General features: G+C 42.2%; 1 protein-coding gene and 1 long non-coding RNA gene across 4 annotated transcripts in view; one reads left to right on the top strand and one right to left on the bottom strand.

Moving 5' to 3' along the window:
- The window catches only part of OLFML2A (olfactomedin like 2A), a 109771-nt gene that overhangs the window by 56517 nt on the left and 33565 nt on the right, over positions 1-19689 (top strand). The window contains exons 3-5 of the mRNA XM_056540025.1: positions 5525-5632; positions 7880-8056; positions 11301-11550. Of these exons, the coding sequence (XP_056396000.1) occupies positions 5525-5632; positions 7880-8056; positions 11301-11550 (535 nt within the window). The remainder of the gene's footprint in view (positions 1-5524; positions 5633-7879; positions 8057-11300; positions 11551-19689) is intronic.
- LOC130291355 (uncharacterized) overlaps positions 16044-19689 on the bottom strand; it is a 68730-nt gene continuing 65084 nt past the window's right edge. For all 3 annotated transcript variants that reach the window (XR_008847903.1, XR_008847905.1, XR_008847902.1), the window contains one exon: positions 16044-16249. This is a non-coding gene — a long non-coding RNA (uncharacterized LOC130291355). The remainder of the gene's footprint in view (positions 16250-19689) is intronic.

The following is a 19689-nucleotide window of genomic DNA, read 5'->3' as shown; positions in this document are numbered from 1 at the left end:
TATGTATAATGAACAATATGTACACAATATATACAATGCATTTATATGAAACAATAGAAGGGGAGTAAAGGGGAGAGCCGTATGGACTGCAGGGACTCTTCCTGAGGGAACTTAGGGAGGGTACAGGACCATGTCCTGTACTGGGACACCACACTTTGCCAAAATACAAAGACAGTGACAATACTGTATGCAATATCCCTTAGTCTTAGCACGTTGATGAATTCCTCCGCATAGTAATAACCATCTAATGTTTGAACTCCACAAAGGCGGCTTTGAAATCAAAGTGTGGCAAATGTCACAAGCTCTCACTAAATGTTGTGAGCTGGAAAATACATGAGAAAGGTTCCTTTTTACTCCCCAATGCATCTTCCACATTAGATAAGTGGCGGGGAAGGAACTTGTGATGCGGCTGGAAAGAAAAGAAATACAGTGATGACTCCCTACAGACCGAAGGAAAGATATCGATTAGAATGCCAAGAGTTATAGTGTTCTGCTATGGGCTTTATTTGTTTTCAGGGAAACATTTATCTATTCTCTTCATAAATAAACATTGCTGGGTATGTCAGGGGTTAACCTTGCTATCTAGATTGCTGGGAATGAACTACAAATGTGTATGTTGGAGCACCTTTGGAGGTCCTTGGGTCACGTGTTACCCACAAATCTCTGTAATGGTTATTGACCTCAATATGGACCAATTAGCATTAGTCCAGCCCCTGCCCATGTAAGGGAGCTGCGTCCAATTATCGCTCTCTTGGGTTGCTGCTCTCGTAAATGCCAAACTAACAGGACGGTGCTACGCAACTTTCAAAGACACGCTAGGCCTCAAAAACCTGCCGGCCTCAGCAGAACCAAAACCGTGAGTTCAAATCTAAATCCCCGCCAATGCTAGCGTGACTACTGGACCGCAATTAATCCCCTAAATCCAGTGGAACAACGCACAGTACTAAAAGACTCTAAATGCTAAAGTCCCAACCTTTGCTAATCTCCAAGCTGTTGTTATGCTTAGAGACTGTTATGTTATTGAAGCTTGCAGAAAACCTTCAGTAAAAGTTAATACTGTTTCAGAAAACTCTCCGGTTGTGGACACTCTATTATTATCTACCTCCCTATCGCTCTTGGGAAGGGTGGTGGTAGGACAAGCATTACTGAGGACCCCTCACCCTGGCGTCACGAATAGCAAGGGTTAACAAGCACCCTTTAGTAACCGCACAGCTACACTCCCCATACCCTACATCGCCCCAGGCTATCACACACACTTATTAAAGCTGGTTGTTTGTAATCAGATGGCTCTATGTATATATCTTTATTTTTTTGTATCTATTTGAATTATTTTATTAAATATCTTTATTAGTTTATTAAAGGGATACTCCAGAGGAATTTTTTTTTTTTTTTAAATCAACTGGTGCCAGAGAGTTTTGTAATTCTTCTGTTAAAAAATGTCAGCTGCTGTATGCTCCAGGGGAAGTTGTGTAGTTCTTTTTAGTCTGACCACAGTGCTCTCTGCTGCCACGCCTGTCCGTGTCAGGGACTGTCCAGAGAAGGAGAGGTTTGCTATAGGGATTGGTTTGTTCCCTGGACAGTTCCTGACACGGACAGTGGTGTCAGCAAAGTGCACTGTGGTCAGACAGAGAAGAACAATTCAACTTCCTCTGGAGTATACAGCAGCTGATAAGTACTGGAAGGATTAAGATATTTAAATAGAAGTAATTTATACATTTGTTTCACTTTCTGGCACCAGTTGATTTGAAAAATGTTGTTTACCACTGGAGTACCCCTTTAAGACTAGACTGATTGGTTACATATTCACTTCAACTTTTAGCCCAGTAGTTATAATAGAATATCCTTTTGTGTACAGTAGCATCACTACCATATTTTTCCCATTATATGTTTTTATATCCTTATTTCTTTTGTACATAACCATTTATTTTACATGAGACCACACTTAAGGACAGTATTACTGTTCTTTTGCATATTTTATTATTTAAAGTATTCGGCTGCTCATACACTAGAGGCAGACACATGTAACAAGTAGAGATGAGCGAACTTACAGTAAATTCGATTGGTCACGAACTTCTCGGCTCGGCAGTTGATGACTTTTCCTGCATAAATTAGTTCAGTTTTCCGGTGCTCCGGTGGGCTGGAAAAGGTGGATACAGTCCTAGGAGACTCTTTCCTAGGAATGTTTCCACCTTTTCCAGCCCACCAGAGCACCTGAAGGCTGAACTAATTTACGCAGGAAAAGTCATCAACTGCCGAGCCGAGAAGTTTGTGACGAATCAAATTTACTGTAAGTTCGCTCATCTCTAGTAACAAGGGTCACCTGTGCAAGAAAAATGTGTTAACTCCACATTCTCCAAAATCTTACAAGGCACCTCCCTCCTAGCCTCCCTATCAGTCGAACAACATTGGTAGCAGTAGAAGACAGATGGAGAATAAGGCCAGGTCAGCTGCATAGTTAAAGGGATACTCCGCCCCTAGACATCTTATCCCCTATCGAAAGGACCCCGGGATCCTGGCTGCAGCACCCACCTGTTGCAGCTTCCGGCAGCGCTGGAGGCTCTCATCCTAATGCCTCACGACCACGGTGATGTGAGATCGTGACATCATGACTCAGCCCCCGTGTGATGTCACGCCCCGCCCCCTCAATGCAAGTCTATGGGAGGGGGCGTGGTGGCTGTCACGCCCCCTCCCATAAACTTGCATTGAGGGACGGGGTGTGACGTCACACAGGGGCGGAGTCATGATGTCACGATCTCACATCCCCGTGATCGGGAGCCAAAGCCTCCAGCTTTTCCGGAGGCTGCAACAGGTGGGTGCTGCAGCCAGGATCCCGGGGTCCCCAGTGGCTGGACCCCCGCGATCTGACATCTTATCCCCTATCCTTTTGGATAGGGGATAAGATGTCTAGGGGCGGAGTACCCCTTGAACACCAGGAGAAACCCTATACATATGCACTTAGGGCATATGGACACGATAGATTGGGTTCTCCTGATTGGGACCCCCCTCAGACAAAGCAGAGAGCTGCTATTAAGCAAAGTTTTTGCTCTGGTGGACTTGGGCTGTTCATGAATGGCTGAAAAAAATATATAAATATTAATTTTAATGGACATGTCTAAAAAACCCTAACCAAATATGCAGGGAATAGTTTCAAAATTCAATACAAAAATATAGGGCTGAGCAAATAACAATCCTGACTTGCCCAACCAAGGAGTTTGTCACCTTCCTGCAGGTCACCAGTATCTTGCACAGGCAGGGACATCAACCCCAATGTCACGCGTTTTGCCTAAAGTGAACACCTCCGTTGTGATCAGTACAGGAGGGTGCTGTGAAGAAATGGGGGTTCAACCAGAAATGCTGTCCTTCATTGCTGCTCTGCATTTTTTCCACAAAGCTCCTGTTCTGAAAAGGGCGACCCCATGTAACTCTCCCTGCTCCTTCCATACTGAAGCCCTCTATGAAATTGTTTCACATTCCTAATTCTCAGACTGAGATGGTTTTCCAGTTTCATATGAGGAATTAGTTAAAGGGGTATTCCAGGCCAAAGACATATTATCCCCCATCCAAAGAATAGGGGATAAGAGGTCTGATTTAGTGATGAGCGGCAGGGGCCATATTAGAATTTGCGGTATTTCGCAAATTTATGGACAAATATTCATCCTATGCTTGCGAAATTTGCATATTCGCTATGTTCGTTTTTTTTTTTTTTTTTTTTTCATGCGAAAATTCGTGTGTAAAAAGAAATGAATGGATGCGGGTCACTCACCAGATGTCCAATAAAATCTGAATTCTTTATTGTCAATTCTTGTTACATCACGTAAACATGGATGGTGCAGACAGGTGGGGAGGTAGAGGTGAGACGCGGGTTACTCGAGGCAACGTCCGTATCGTTTTGGCATGGAACTTCTTCCGGCCTCTTCCTCTGTCCATTCATTTCTTTTTGCACTGCTGCGTTATATTTAAGTTAATTCATACAACCATATTAGTACTCGTGCTCACATTTACATTGTGATGCTTAGAAAGTACTATATGAGGACTCAAGCCAAAGATCATATTACAGTACGTATATAGTACTATATATAGGCTGTTGTGTGGTAACTGGATGTGATGAGGGTAGAGGGTTGTAACACTAGGGGCAGATGGCATTAACCCCTTGTATTCGTGACGCCAGGGCGTAGTTTATCCTCGATACCACCCTACGGTATTCTGCTAGTTCCTGGGCTAGGCACAGGGGGCAATAATGACTCCGACACAAAGTTATGGATAACAGTAGCTTTACTCAGGGTAGACAGATGGAGTCTATATAGTTCAACCAGGGCCCACGGAGGTGACAGTGCTGGGACTTGTAGTAGAACTGGACAATGTAATGCAGGACACGCTGACTCGAAAGATGACAGGGACTGACTTGACTGAAGACTGACAAAGCTATGACTGCGGCTTACTTGCATTTGACTGTGGTTGCAGACTTGACTTGAGGCCTCCAATGACTCTGGACACATACACTAGGCACGACTGACCATATCTCCAAAGAGCAAAAGAGAGCGAGCTCTACCCAGGGCTTATATGGGGGAGACTAGCAGGGAGCCCATAGGTCACTCTTGGGGCCACCTGGCCACTGGTACCTCCTGGGTAACAGTCACATGACATATCACATGGTACAACTCTTAAAGCAACATTACATTTTATAATACATTACAATGCAGAACATATGTACAGGGGGTAAACAAGTACAAGGGAGCCCAGGGACACTGAAAGGGGGCAGCAAGGGTATGGGGTAACACCTCACGTACTGTGCCACCACAGTTGCATATGGCAAAATTTGGGATTTGTATCATACTGAACTGCAATAGCTCACCTTAGGCTGATATTGTGCCCCCAATAGCAATTATGGCATGTTCTATTTCTTGTTGCATTACTCACCATGAGTCCATGGTATCTGATATATTCGTACTGTGGCCTGTTACCATTAAATAATGCTTAAATGGGCACTGGCAGATACAATAACTTTTGGTATGTTACAATTGCTTTCATCAGAAATTTTTCAGTATTTCATACAGAAAAAGGTAGTCAAAAAAGTGGCCACTAGGGGTTCCCCTGCCTGCTGGGACACATACCAGTCCAGCAATGTCCAGTGGTCATAGACATGTCATGGACACCATGAGTGATTGACAGGGCTGCAGGCAGGTCCAGGGTCTCTTTGAATCAGAGAAGTGCGAGTTAGGGTGAGGAGGGGAAGGAGTCACACAGTGAGAAGAAGAGAGGGACATGCCCCATGCTTCTGCATGGACAAAAACCTCACTGAGCAAATGATGGCAAGTAAAAAGTAAAGGTAATTCTGAGAGAAATATAGGTCATAGGCACATAATAATTATATGCAAATGATCAGGATGAGGTAATGAGCAACATATAACAGTTTTTCTTTTTTTTTTTGGTGGGGGGAGGGTGGGTTTATCTGACAGGTACGCTTTAAGCTGAGATGATGGATAAATATAGTTAAGGTTGACATTTTTTTTTCTTCTTTTCTCAGCTGCAGTCTATGGTGGACCTCCTGGAAGGAACTCTGTACAGCATGGACCTGATGAAAGTGCATTCCTACATCAATAAAGTGGTGGCCCAGATGAACAATCTGGAGGAGGTAGGATTGACTTTGAGGTTACCACCCGTCTGATAAACATGCTGTATAGGTTGTATATCACGAGTAGTCACTGCGTAAGAGATTTCTGAAACAATTTAATAGAATTCAGTATTTCAGTGCCGCTCCTGTTTGTCTTTTACAGTTAACTAAGAAGTAGTGTTTTATCTTGTTTTTAGTTACTCAAACAAGTAGTCACCATGTGCAAGCATTTTTGTAACCCTTTCTTTACCTTTTTTAAACAAAGTGTTATGACCGGCTTAGCACAGGTGGTGAACATATTTCAGCCCCTATGGTCGAGCAAAAAAGGGAATTTCTATTAAAATATATTCTCAAAAGAATTAAAAAAAAATCTGCATATTATGTGCAGATTTTTGTTACAATGACCCTTCAGTGTGGTGACAGGATATTAAGTGCAGCTATTTCGCATTCATTTCATTTCAGGGGTTGGAACCAAAGCTCAAGTGCTTGGCAGCAGTACTCATACAGGGACTTTCTTTCCCTTGCTTGTCTGGCCAATCACAGAACACCACCTTCTCCACTCTGCTATGCCATGACATAGTGCTGGAGAAAGTGCCCTGGATTGAACAGGCTGGGGGTGATTTATAGTACAGCACTATAGGGGGAATGTGGGGAAGGGGAGAATTGATGCACTGGCTTTGCAAGGTGCTATAAGAGCAGCAAGGAAAACAGCAGGACAGCAGCAGCTCTGGTCTAAGCAGTGACCCACTGATATTAATGATGATGAGGATGTCTATGGGTGGTCAGAGATGAGAAAGCACAGTATGAACCCTCTAAAGGAGCCCAGACTTTCTCTCTGTCCTATACATAGCAATACCTAAGTAGCATCCCCACATCCTTTTTTCAGCCTCTGGCTGTCCGGGAATGCTGGGTGTTGCAGTTTTGCAACAGCTGGAGGCACCCTAGCTGGGAAACATTGATCTAGGCATAATTCTAAGAGCCAAAAATTTCATCAACTGCTGTTGGTTTGCTACAGAGGATTATCCAGGCATAATATAATGTATTCACCTCTTATGTAAAGACTAGATATAGATCTAGATGTGAACAAGAATGTTTGTTTTTTTTATCTATCGATAGCACATTTTGGAAATTGTTTGGCGCTGAAGCACAAAGCAGAAGTAGAAAGTTATATAACTTTTCAAAATGGTAAATGGGATGTAGGGATTGGTGGAGATCAGCGGCGCCTTCACGAGCTGATGATGAGCGTAGTAACCCCAGCTAAGGAAAAGTTATTACTAGAGATGAGCGAACTTACAGTAAATTCGATTCGTCACAAACTTCTCAGCTCGGCAGTTGATGATTTATCCTGCATAAATGAGTTCAGCTTTCAGGTGCTCCCGTGGGCTGGAAAAGGTGGATACAGTCTTAGGAGACTCGTTCCTACGACTGTATACACCTTTTCCAGCCCACCGGAGCACCTGAAAGCTGAACTCCTTTATGCAGGATAAACCATCAACTGCCAAGCCGAGAAGTTCGTGACGAATCGAATTTACTGTAAGTTCGCTCATCTCTAGTTATTACTTTTGTAGTCCCAGAGAACCCCTTTTAAGATAACGGAGTAGGTTTACATGCATTTCTATAGAAAGCTCCATATGGTTTAATGTGATGTCACAAAACTTACACACTTGACTCCTTTGTACATTGGCATTGGATTTGTACAATGTACTGTCATTTATTCTGATTTATTGTACCAAACACATGAATAATAGTTATTTGAGGAGTTCAAAAACATAATTATTATTATTATTTTATGCTAGCTTTAGCACAATGCAATGATTCCTTTGAACATATGGAGCCCACATGGTTAATGTAAACAGTATAGTAGATCTCATAGAGAGATCAGAGACCCAGCTGCCCAGATGGAGTTTAAGGGTATGTTTACACGGCAGAAAATCCAAGCGAAATTCCATATGTATATTCCTCATGGACATTACGCAGCAGCAGAGTTCCATTGATTTTAATGGGATTCTGCTGCTCTGTTTACACGGCAGAATTTCCTGATTCTGCTTTCCGCAAAAACAACAAACCTGTTCAATGTTTTTGCAGATTCTGCTCGGAAATGCATTATTGTCTATGGGATGGCGCATTTACGAGCGGTCCTAGCGCCTGCATGTTTTGCCGGAGTTCTGCGGTCTGTGGAATGTCTGCACGGAAATTTTCTGTGCAGACATTCCACTGTGTGAACATAGCCTTACTATGATAACAAACACTTCATTTTCATGATTCTAGACGATCAAGACAAACCTAACCAGAGAGAATGACTTCATGAAGGAAAGTGTCATGAACCTTTCAAACCAGATGAAGAAGTACGACAACTATTCTGACATTATGATGAGTATCAAGAAGGAGATTTCAAACCTGGGATACCAACTGCTCCAAAAAGATGCCCCAGAAAATAAAGTACAGGTAATTATAAAGAGAGGGTGGGCAGCATGGTGGCAGAGTGGTTAGTACTGGTGTCTCCCACCAATGGTAACATTGGAATATGTTGGTGCTATATAAATTATATTAAAGGGGTACTCGGGTGGAAAACCATCTTTTTATTTATTAATTTTTATTTATTTTTTTAATCCCTATTTTTTTATTTTTTTTTCAAAATCAACTGGTGCCAGAAAATTATACAGATTTGTAAATTACTTCTATTAAAAAATCTTAATCCGTCCAGTACTTATCAGTTGCTGTATGATCCAAAGGAAGTTATGGAGTTTATTTCTGTCTGACTACAGTGCTCTATGCTGACACCTCTGTCTGTGTCAGGAACTGTTCAAGGTAGAAGAAAGTCCCCAAAGCAAACCTCTCCTGCTCTGGATATTTCCTGACATGGACAGAGGTGTAAGCAGAGAGCACTATGGTCAGACTGAAAACAACTTCACTTCACTTCTGGAGCATAGAGCAGCTGATAAGTACTGGAAGGAATAAGATTTTTTTTTATAAGAAGTAACTTAAAAATCTGTATTACTTTCTAGCACCAGTCGATTTGAAATTTTTTTGTTTTCCACTGGAGTACCCCTTTAAGAGTGAGTAGAATGTGTATGGATTATGTAGAGCTCAGCAAGGAGGCCATGACAGTAAGAGTACATTCACATTTTCTTTCAAATTTTATCAATGATGTTCACATTATGGAATTTCCCAGTGGAGAATTCTGCTCAAAATTCTGTTGCAGCAGCCCCTCATTGTCTTTAATGGGATTTTACTGCCCCGTGCACACTTCAGAACATCGCTGGGGAAATTCAAATTCTGGACTCTTCCAAAAGAATGAATATGTTTATTCTTTCTATGGAAATCCACTCTGACTGCATTGACATCAATGGAATATGCACTTGGTCCTAGCACGATGGATTTCAGTAGCGCCTGCTGCAGACTGAATCTCTTTTCAGAATATCTCTGGGTAGAGATTCCATAGGGGGAATGGTCCTTTTAAAGGGGTACTCCAGTGGAAGAAAAATTTCTAATCAACTGGTGCCAGAAAGCTAAACAGATTTGTAAATTACTTCTATATAAAAATCTTAATCCTTCCAGTACTTATCAGATTCTGTATGCTACAGAGGAAGCTGTAAAGTTATTTTCAGTCTGACCACAGTGCTCTCTGCTGAAACCTCTGTCCATGTCAGGAACTGTCCAGAACAGGAGAGGTTTGCTATGGGGATTTGTTCCTGCTCTGGACAATTCCCGACATGGACAGAGGTGTCAGAAGAGAGCACTGTGGTCAGACTGAAAAGAACTGTGGTCAGACAGAAAGAACTACACAACTTCCTCTAGAGCAAATACAGCAGCTGATAAGTACTGAATGGGTTAAGATTTTTAAATAGAAGTAATTTACAAATCTCTTTAACTTTCTAGCACAAGTTGATTTTAAAAATGTGTTTTTTAACGGAGTACCCTTTTTTAAGGCCACTGCAGTTTTTGAGCCAAAGCCAGAAATGGATTTAAAAGGAATGGGAAATATGAAGGAAGGACTTAGACTTCTTCATGGGTCCATTTCTGGCTTCAGCTCAAAAACTGCAGTGGAAGTTTTCCAAAAACCTGTCAAGTAGAAATCCAGCCTAAAGTGGTTGTCCCAGAATCTCAACTGACTATCTATCCACGGGATAGATAACAAATGTCTGATCATGGGAGGTCTCTCCTCTGGGACATCCACTGATCACCAGAATGGGGGTGACTTTTACTCCTTTCCTGTATGAATGAAGAGCAGTACTCCACTTCTCTTGTTTTAATAAAATGGAGGACGTGGGACCATTGCTCTCTTGATAGACAGGGTTCTAGAGGTGGGAACCGCTGTCCTCTCCAATGGATAGTTGCAATTCTTGTGCAAGCCCTTAGAGGGCTTAAAGGGGTACTCCAGTGGAAAACATTTTTTTTTTATCAACTGGTGCCATAAAGTAAAAAATGATTCTTAATTCTTAATTAATTTTTAAATTATTCCTATTTAAACATCTTAATCCTTACAGTACTTATCAGCTGTTGTATGCTTTACATGAAGTTCTTTTATTTTTGGATTCCTTTTCTGTCTGACCACAGTGCTCTCTGCTGACACCTCTGTCCATGTCAGGAACTGGCCAGAACAGGAGAGGTTTGCTATGGGGATTTGCTCCTACACTGGACAGTTCCTGACATGGGCAGAGGTGTCAGCAGAGAGCACTATGGTCAGACAGAAAAGAAATCCAAACACAAAAGAATTTCCTCTGTAGCATACAGCAGTTGGACCCCCGTGATCAGGCATCCTCCAGCGGCGGGACCCCCGCGATCAGGCATCTTATCCCCTATTCTTTGGATAGGGGATAAGATGTCTAAGCGCCGGAGTACCCCTTTAAGTGCTAGATTGTCCGTATTTTTAACACATTTCCAGAAACGGATGTTTCCGTGCACTGAGTTGGGAGGAGGTGAGATGTTTTTTTCTGCTCTCCACTGTGTGTGTACTGTATGCTTTCTTTATGTGGCAGAGACATATAGACTTTCATGAGTACCAAAATTGCAGATTCGATGAACCTTAAACTTGTTTTGAGATAACATGAAAGTATAGGGTCTAAAGATTAATGGAAATGTGATTAAGTGATTAATAGTTGCAATTCTTGTGCAACGCCTTAGAGGACTTAAAGGGGTAATCCAGTGGAAAACTTTTTTTTTTTTTTTTTTTTTTTTAAATCGAACGGTGCCATGAAGTTAAACAGATTAGTAAATTACTCCTATTTAAACATCTGAATCCTTCCAGTACTTATCAGCTGCTGTATGCTCCACAGGAAGTTCTTTTCTTTTTGGATTCCCTTCCAGCCTGACCACAGTGCTCTCTGCTGACACCTCTGTTTATGTCTGGAACTGTCCAGAGTAGGAGAGGTTTGCTAAGGGGATTTGCTCCTACTGTGGACAGTTCCTGACATGGACAGATGTGTCATCAGAGAGCAGTAAGGTCAGACAGAAAAAAATCAAAAAGAAAAGAACTTCCTCTGGAGCATACAGCAGCTGATAAGTACTGGAAGGATTTCTATTTTTTTTTTAATAAAAGTAATTTTACAAATCTGCTTAACTTTCTGGCACCAGTTGATTAAAAAAAAATTGTAAATTTCTACAGGAATACCCTTTAAACCTAGGTAAAACAATTGTATATTGTAAATCTTTACACATTTTACAGTCAAGTTTTTCTGCTGTTTTTCAGGACACAGCAGGAGCCAAAGTAAAAGATGTTAAATTTCCAAACAAGAAAAATCCCGGAGAAAAGTCTAAGGTCACAAAGGAGAAGCCACAAAAAACCGAGAAAGCAAAGAAAGAGAACACTAAATCCAAACCCGCTTTGTCCCAGCCTACACCTAAACCTAGATCTCCTGTACATCAACAACCAGTGGTCATACGAGGAGTCACTTACTACAAAGCTACCCGACATGAAGAGACAGACACCAGCAACAGAGGTACGGGGAGTCAAAATCTCCCATAATGATCATGTCTGTTAGGAATAGCGGGAACCCTCCTGCTATTGTCTTGTCCTGTCTATTAGTTTGTTTTGGGAATGTTGCTATGTAACTGTCTCATATCTGATCTGTTACTGAATATGATAGCTCGGCTCAAAACTACTTTACAATAGACTTCCTGATCGGTTAGCCTTCCTGACTTTTCCATTATGGTGCAGATTATAAAGTAGGGCCTACATGTGTTTTTGTGTTTTTCAGCATTCCTTGTGAGTTTTTTTTTTTTAGTACTTTGCTCTAGTCTTCTTTGTTCTTGGTTCACCTTTCTTTTCTTATTTGGTCATAGTGTCTGTATTTTAAGTGTTTCTAATTCGGATTTAATTTCCTGATTTAGTGGGTCCTAGTGGCTGCTTGTTGCTCTGCTAGGGCTGATGTGCATAACAAGGTTAACATCAGACACTATTAAGCCTCACTGTCCCTACAAATATTGCATGATCAGTTCATTTTTAAGAAATAGATCAAGGGAAAAGATTGTTCCTGTTCATTATCATCATCTTCTTTATTTTGTGACTTCATCATGATTCATTATTTCACTACCCAATTGTCATCAACCTTATTTTCCTCATCATCATCATGATCTCCATCAGTTTCTGTAGTCTATTGGTGAGTTGCTATTCTTGTTATTTATGTCTGTCAGCACTGAGAAGTCCTTTTTATGTTTTGTCTTACAACTGTCTGTTTTCTATACAATTCTGCCCTACTGTAAGTCCTGGGGTTACATGAGTATTGGTGGCCACAGTTTGGACTCTGATAAGAAGACTGCTGTAGAGCCAAATTATGTTTGTATTACCAGTTGGCCTGGTTACATTGTCAAACAGATTTTTATTTGGAAATATGGAATAAAATGACAAAGAATGCCTATACACCTCTACCGAATGTGGTAATGTGGGTGGGATTGGCTGGCTATCTTATGTGTTTTGAGGATGTGCTGACTCTTTTCCAAGAGATGATACCAGGGGAAAGAAGAGTGACGCATGATGAATTTTAACATTCATTTATTTTGTTCTTAAAGGGGTTAGCCACCATAAGGTGATTTTAGTACATACCTGGCAGACAGTAATGGACATGCTTAGGAAGGACCTGCCCTTGTCTTGGGGCTAAATGGCTATGTTGTGAGTGTTACGCCGAGCGCTCCGGGTCCCCGCTCCTCCCCGGAGCGCTCGCTACACTCTCGTTACTGCAGCGCCCCGGTCAGATCCACTGACCGGGTGCGCTGCGATACCGCCTCCAGCCGGGATGCGATTCGCGATGCGGGTGGCGCCCGCTCGCGATGCGCACCCCGGCTCCCGTACCTGACTCGCTCTCCGTCGGTCCTGTCCCGGCGCGCGCGGCCCCGCTCCCTAGGGCGCGCGCGCGCCGGGTCTCTGCGATTTAAAGGGCCACTGCGCCGCTGATTGGCGCAGTGGTTCTAATTAGTGTGTTCACCTGTGCACTCCATATATATACCTCACTTCCCCTGCACTCCCTCGCCGGATCTTGTTGCCCTTGTGCCTAGTGAAAGCGTTCCCTTGTGTGTTCTTAGCCTGTGTTCCAGACCTCCTGCCGTTGCCCCTGACTACGATCCTTGCTGCCTGCCCCGACCTTCTGCTACGTCCGACCTTGCTTCTGTCTACTCCCTTGTACCGCGCCTATCTTCAGCAGTCAGAGAGGTTGAGCCGTTGCTAGTGGATACGACCTGGTCACTACCGCCGCAGCAAGACCATCCCGCTTTGCGGCGGGCTCTGGTGAATACCAGTAGTGACTTAGAACCGATCCACTAGCACGGTCCACGCCAATCCCTCTCTGGCACAGAGGATCCACCTCCTGCCAGCCGGCATCGTGACAGTGAGATTACCCTAGCCCTGTGTTATTTTGTAAACTGGTTATTTAATGTTGGAGTTCCTTCTCTCAAACTACATATTCCATAGATCCTTGTTTGTAAGTGTAAGGTCACTTTCCTCCCTCCCACACATCAGCCACCCCACCCATTGAAACACAAATGAGCTGCATTCCATTCAAAAGATCAGTGTTTTCTAACTAGGGTGCCTCCAGCTGTTGTAAAAAATACAATTAGTTGCAGAATGATCTCCCTCCCACCCAGCGGTCGCTCCACCCATTGAAGCAGGACAGGCTCCCTTTTGCACACATGACTAGTGATGTTAAAAATAAAAAGTGAGGTGAAAATCACATAAGAATTGTGAGACCACCATGGAACACAGGTACAGACACTATATTATGAACTACACTAACTTTACAGCCCATGTAGTACAGTCAAATCAAAATAATTCCTGGAATACCCCTTTAAGGGAGGTAAGCTGCAGTCAAGGGTGTCAGGCACTGGCTTATTACTACTTTCCTCATTGAGAACACATGCACGCTTGGCCAAACTAATCATGCGTGTGTATAGGGAAGGTATGAGGGGTAGTACAAGCCTTTGGCCAACAGCTAATGAAAGTTGAGGGCCACAATAACTTTAACATTTTATTACGACCTATGACGTTTAGGCTTCTAATAGTACATTTTCTTCTTTAGAGGAAACATCAGACAGATCTCCAGATTCATTATTTTTCAATAAAGAACCCAGGCCTGGCAACAAAAAAAAACTGGACTGACAAATGTTTCTGACCGAGGGCTCGTCTCCAAAAGTGGTATGGGATGCAAGGGCAGATGTACATAAATAATTTCACATGTATTTACCCATCTACTTGAGCCTAATGGACTGCTACTTCTTTGTGTAGCTACTGGTTGCATTGCTGAATTCTATATGGTCAGGAATAAGATGGATAATTCTAGTATAGTGCCAGGAAGCATTTGTGCTGTCCCTGTACAGGACCTTGTCCTGTCCCCTCCTTAAGCACCCTCAGGAAGTGTCCTTTGAGTCCATAGGGCTCTCCTGCAGGGCTCCCCCCTTGTTGCTTCATTTAAATGTAATGTATTTGCATTGTGTACATATTGTCTGTATGTATAAAGTTGTATAGTTCGTATACCATGTATAGGACCTTCCTTGGTCATGTGATATACCCACAGGCACAGGAACCCCAGGCATTAGCAACCAATGGGCTTTAGTCCCACCCCTTAGTATATAAGGGGCTGTAGTCTCTGTTAGCTCTCTTGTCTCTTGGACTCAAAAGCAAGCAGGCAGTCCTGTATACTGCAAATTTATCTAATCTAGGCCAAAGCCTAAGGAACAGCAAAGCGTGAGTTACAAGTCTCTCTACAAATCCAGTGACTGCTACTCAGCTAAGGAATATAATAGTAGCACAGTGGCCTGCCTAGATATCTCAATAACTACAAGTCCAAGCAAGCCTGCGAGGTATCCTGTGTCCCGGTTGCCTCTGAAGGAACTGCATAATTGTAAAGACTATTCCCTAAGCATTTCAAGTAAAAGTTCCAGTTTATTCAGAATTCTTGCTGTGGACATTCCTTTTATTACAAAACCGTTTTTGGGTTGGTTGACGGTGGTTACCATACCGGAATAACCACATCCTGGCATCCCGAACACTAAGGGGTTAACAACATCTTGCCCCCCCAGGGTTAATACCACCAGACCCTGCTACATACTGCAACACCCCAGACACCACACATATACAAGTCATTCAGATGAAGATGTCTACAGAACTTAGGCATTCTATACCCAGGGAAACAGTACATACATTACAGTCCAGAGCATCAAGCCAATTGCACATGCCGGGAAAAAAGGTATCAAAACCCAAATGGCAGCAAATTTGGACATAAATAAACAAAACAATATGCAATGGGTGGTATTTCTGCACCTGTACCTTGGTCATAGAGCTCTTGACTAAAGGGACTTTAGATTGTGTTCCTGTTACCGGAGTACCTAACTTGCTTAACCCAAAAATGACACTTGACACATGCCTGGAGAAAATTGGGCCCCAAGGCCCGTTTATTAAATATTTTAACATTTTAAACAATATTTACAATATTAACAGTATACCAACTTAGAAAGGATCCCTGGAGGGCAACTAAAAACCACTCTGTAACTTCCACCACATTTCATCCACACATGCACTACCAAACACATTACCCATGGCCGCAATCACCTGGCCCACAGGCACCCACATGACCTAGTGCATGTACCCAATTACTCCTGGGGCCCCACCACCACCAGGAGGCCCATTCCAACTGTAAATAACCAAACTTATCCTGAGATACCACCTCCAAGGACCCTTTTCCTGCCATACTCAGAAAATCTCACACCAGAAAAGAAAAAAAGAGGGAGGGTGGGTGGTAACTTTCAGGTATGATCTTTACCGCCACCACTGAAATAACTCCTCCCCTACCAGCCCTTAAGTAACCTTCTAGCCCCCGCCCCTTGAACTATTGACCCCCCCCCATTTCCCTTATCTCCAGCCCCGACTGACCACTGCCTCACGCAAAGCATCCCCCCCCCCTATAAATACATATTACCCACTGGAACAACTAAACCACTTGTCAAGGCGCTATTCCGCTACGGCTTCCCCTCTGCTACATCTGCTTACATTACCAGTCAGATAGCTTACCCTATTGCTTGTACTTCAGTTTAATCACCAAAAAAACCATATAAGTCATTATTTCATCTCTAGGTCTACTTCTTTATTATCACATTCAGCCTGTGGGTGTGGGTTACTGGCAATGGATGGCTTATACATTTTTGACATGATGTCTGAAAATACAATAAGCATAATAGAGTCCATTAGAAACTAGTACAGTATGCGGCTGGTTGATGGATTACACAGAGACGCACAAGTCCCTTCCAAGCCTTTGGCAGCCGTTTAGAGTTAAACGCTAAATATTGGAAATGTCATATGTAACACAGAGGGGGTTTATGTGCACAACCCATTAATGATAACCTCCATTGTGATTATTCTGGGGGTGGTAGTTCTTCAAATTCCCAGATGTTTTTTTCCAGAGCTCTGGTCAGCTGTTTCAGGCATTTCCCTATATATCCTCTATTGTCTGTCAGTGGTCTATCTCATGTTAGATCTTAATGGAAATTAGAGTCTGCCTCCTCCACTGTATGCTGGCAGAGGGTGGGTGGCTGCACCGAGATACATAAAGAGAGTAGAGAAGGACAAGTAGGATGTGCAAGAATATTTAAAAGGGTATTCCGGGCAAAAACATTTTATCCCCTATCCAAAGGATAGGGAATAAGATGTCTGATCGTGGGAGGCCCGCTGCTGAGACCCCCCGCAATCTCCCTGCAGCACTCACATTCAATGTGGGTGCTGAATCTCCAGTTTCGGAAACCTTCGATTTTCCGGGACTGGTGACGTGATGCCACGCCACGCCCCCTCCATTCATGTCTATGGGAGGGGGCGTGATGTCACAATGCTCCGTCCCTGTGATTGCCAGTAATCAATCCCAGAGCGAACGTGCTCCGGGGACTGATTCTAACAGGGTGCTGCGTGCAAGATCACGGGGGTCCCCAGCAGTGGGACTCCCACGATCAGGCATCTTATCCCCTATCCTTTGGATAGGGGATAAGATGTCTTGGCGCCGGAGTACCCCTTTAATGGGGTACTCAGCTGGAATACATTTTCTTTTTAAATCAACTGGTGCTAGAAAGTTAAACAGATTAATTATTAATAATGACTTCTATTAAAAAATCTTAATCCTTCCAGTACTTATCAGCTGCTGTATGCTCCACAGGAAGTTCTTTTCTTTTTGGATTTTCTTTCTGTCTGACCACAGTGCTCTCTGCTGACACCTTAGTCCATGACTGGAACTTTCCAGAGAAGGAGAGGTTGACTATGGGGATTTGCTACTACTCTGGGCAGTTCCTAAAATGGACAGAAGTGTCAGCAGAGAGCACTGTGGTCAGACAGAAAGGAAATTCCAAAAGAAAAGAACTTCCTGTGGGGCATACAGCAGCTGATAAGTACTGGAAGGATTGATTTTTTAGTAGAAGTAATTTACAAATCGGTTTAACTGGGTGAGGATGAAAAGTGCCATGGGTCCGGCCAATCCTATTAAAAGGTGGAAGAATGCAATTTTAGTAACTTGGAAGACAACATACTGGCAATTTTAGTTTCTTTCAAAAAGTTTTGTTTTATGAGATTAATACAAAACAAGTATTCATATAAAAAAGCAGAATAAAACACTTAGCAGTAATTCTGGGGACATCCACTTTCTCAAAATGACCATTTTTGCTAAACCTAGTACCTTTAATAATCGTTACGTTATGTTTCACTCTTTCTAAATTTAACGCCATTATAGCTGTTTTTGGTTCAAAAACCATATCTACTTATCTACTTGAAGTTTTTTCCCAATTATCTCAAAAATATCAGCCCAATAGCTTTGAATCAGTGAGCAGTTCCATAACATGTGTAACCAATTAGCTTCTTTCCTATTAAACTTGGGACAAAGCAAATCCTTCCTAGCACTTACTTTAAACAAGAAATTAGGAGAGTATTGTGTACAATATAATAGAATCATAAAGGATATTCTATAGTTCATAAAGGTGGCTTTTTAAAATATTCATTAGTGACAACCTGCATCATTCTTCCGTTACTCCACCTACAACCCTTGCCCCTCCTAATCTAATCTGTATCACTTTCTGAATTTGTACAGATGTTCTTAAAGGGGTACTCTGGTGCTTAACTGGGGAACAAACTGTCCCGAATGCTGGAGCCGGGAGCTCGTGATGTCATAGCCCCACCCCTCATGACGTCAAGCCGGCCCCCTCAATGCAAGTCTATGGGAGGGGGCGTGACAGATGTGACATCATGAAGGGTGGGGCTATGATGTCATGAGCTCCGGCTCCAGCATTCGGAACAGTTTGTTCCAAACGCTGAGCGGCAGAGTACCCCTTTAAATTATTTTTTCAATGTAGATAGTCTGTTATAAACAAATAATGTATGCACACTTCTTATTAACCAATAGGATATATTGGTACTGAGAATAATATTTCAATATCATCAAACTGATATGATCAATTTGAACCTGTTAGGAACAAGAATCAATGTAAGTGCTATATAAATAAAGACATAATAATATTATTATTTTTACTATTATTATTTTTCTAATACTTTTTTGGTTTAAAGGGGTACTCCGGTGAAAACCTTTTTTTTTCTTTTAAATCAACTGGCTCCGGAAAGTTAAACAGATTTGTAAATTACTTCTATTAAAAAAATGTAATCCTTCCTGTACTTATTTGCTGCTCGAGCACTTATTTGCTCCTCGAGCTCACGAGCACAGTGCTCTCTGCTGACATTATTATAATAATAATAAGTCTTTATTTATTTATTGTTGTCCTCAGTGGGATTTGAACCCAAGGCCCCAGCACTGCAAGGCGACTGTGGTTGTGATGTCATCAGTGTTCCAAAAAGAAAGGAATTTCCTCTGTAGCATTCAGCAGCTAATAAGTACTGGAAGGATTAAGATTGTTTAATAGAAGTAATTTACAAATATGTTTAGATTTCTGGCACCAGTTGATTTAAAAGAAAGAAGGTTTTCACCGGAGTACCCCTTTGTTACAAAAAAAGGCAGCTAACATTTCATATTATAGCTCAGTCGCAGAAGGGGTCCATTGTTTATATGTGAACTCCTAAAAATTCTGCAAATCACTGTCTATTCCCCTCGAGTGTTGAATTAACACCAATGATAACATTTATCTTCTTCATTATTGATTTGTTGTTGGAATTTGGATGAGTTCTCCTAATTCTCACATATTTGGGTTCTTGACCTGATGCAGTGGACATGCCTTGTTTTTTTTTAGGGGTTTAGCCTCTCCATGGTCAGCTTGTGAACGTCGGCCAAGCAAAATAACTTTAAAGGCAAATATAATGCATTTTAGGATTGTAAACTTTTTAGAATAAATTACCACAAATACATATATATAGCCAAAATAAATTAAAAGCGTGCTGTTTTCTCAGCAGGTTTAACCTGGCATCCCACTGTGCTTTTGAATCCTTCATGAAATGCAATGAAAAAGATTATATCTTAAATTCCTTCTTCAAAATGTAGCAGTATATAGTCAAGTCTTCTATGTCACCATGAAAATACCCTCCAATCTGAAAGTATGTTGTAGAGCTGGAGGAGCTGAGCAGATTGGCGTATAGCTGTGCTGAAAAGGTTCAGTAGAATAAGTAAATTAATCATTGA

Source organism: Hyla sarda, chromosome 9, assembly GCF_029499605.1.
Source record: "Hyla sarda isolate aHylSar1 chromosome 9, aHylSar1.hap1, whole genome shotgun sequence".
In the NCBI taxonomy this organism is placed as follows: domain Eukaryota; kingdom Metazoa; phylum Chordata; class Amphibia; order Anura; family Hylidae; genus Hyla; species Hyla sarda.
Note: the sequence above shows the minus strand (reverse complement) of the source record. Positions and strands in the feature narration are given on the sequence as shown.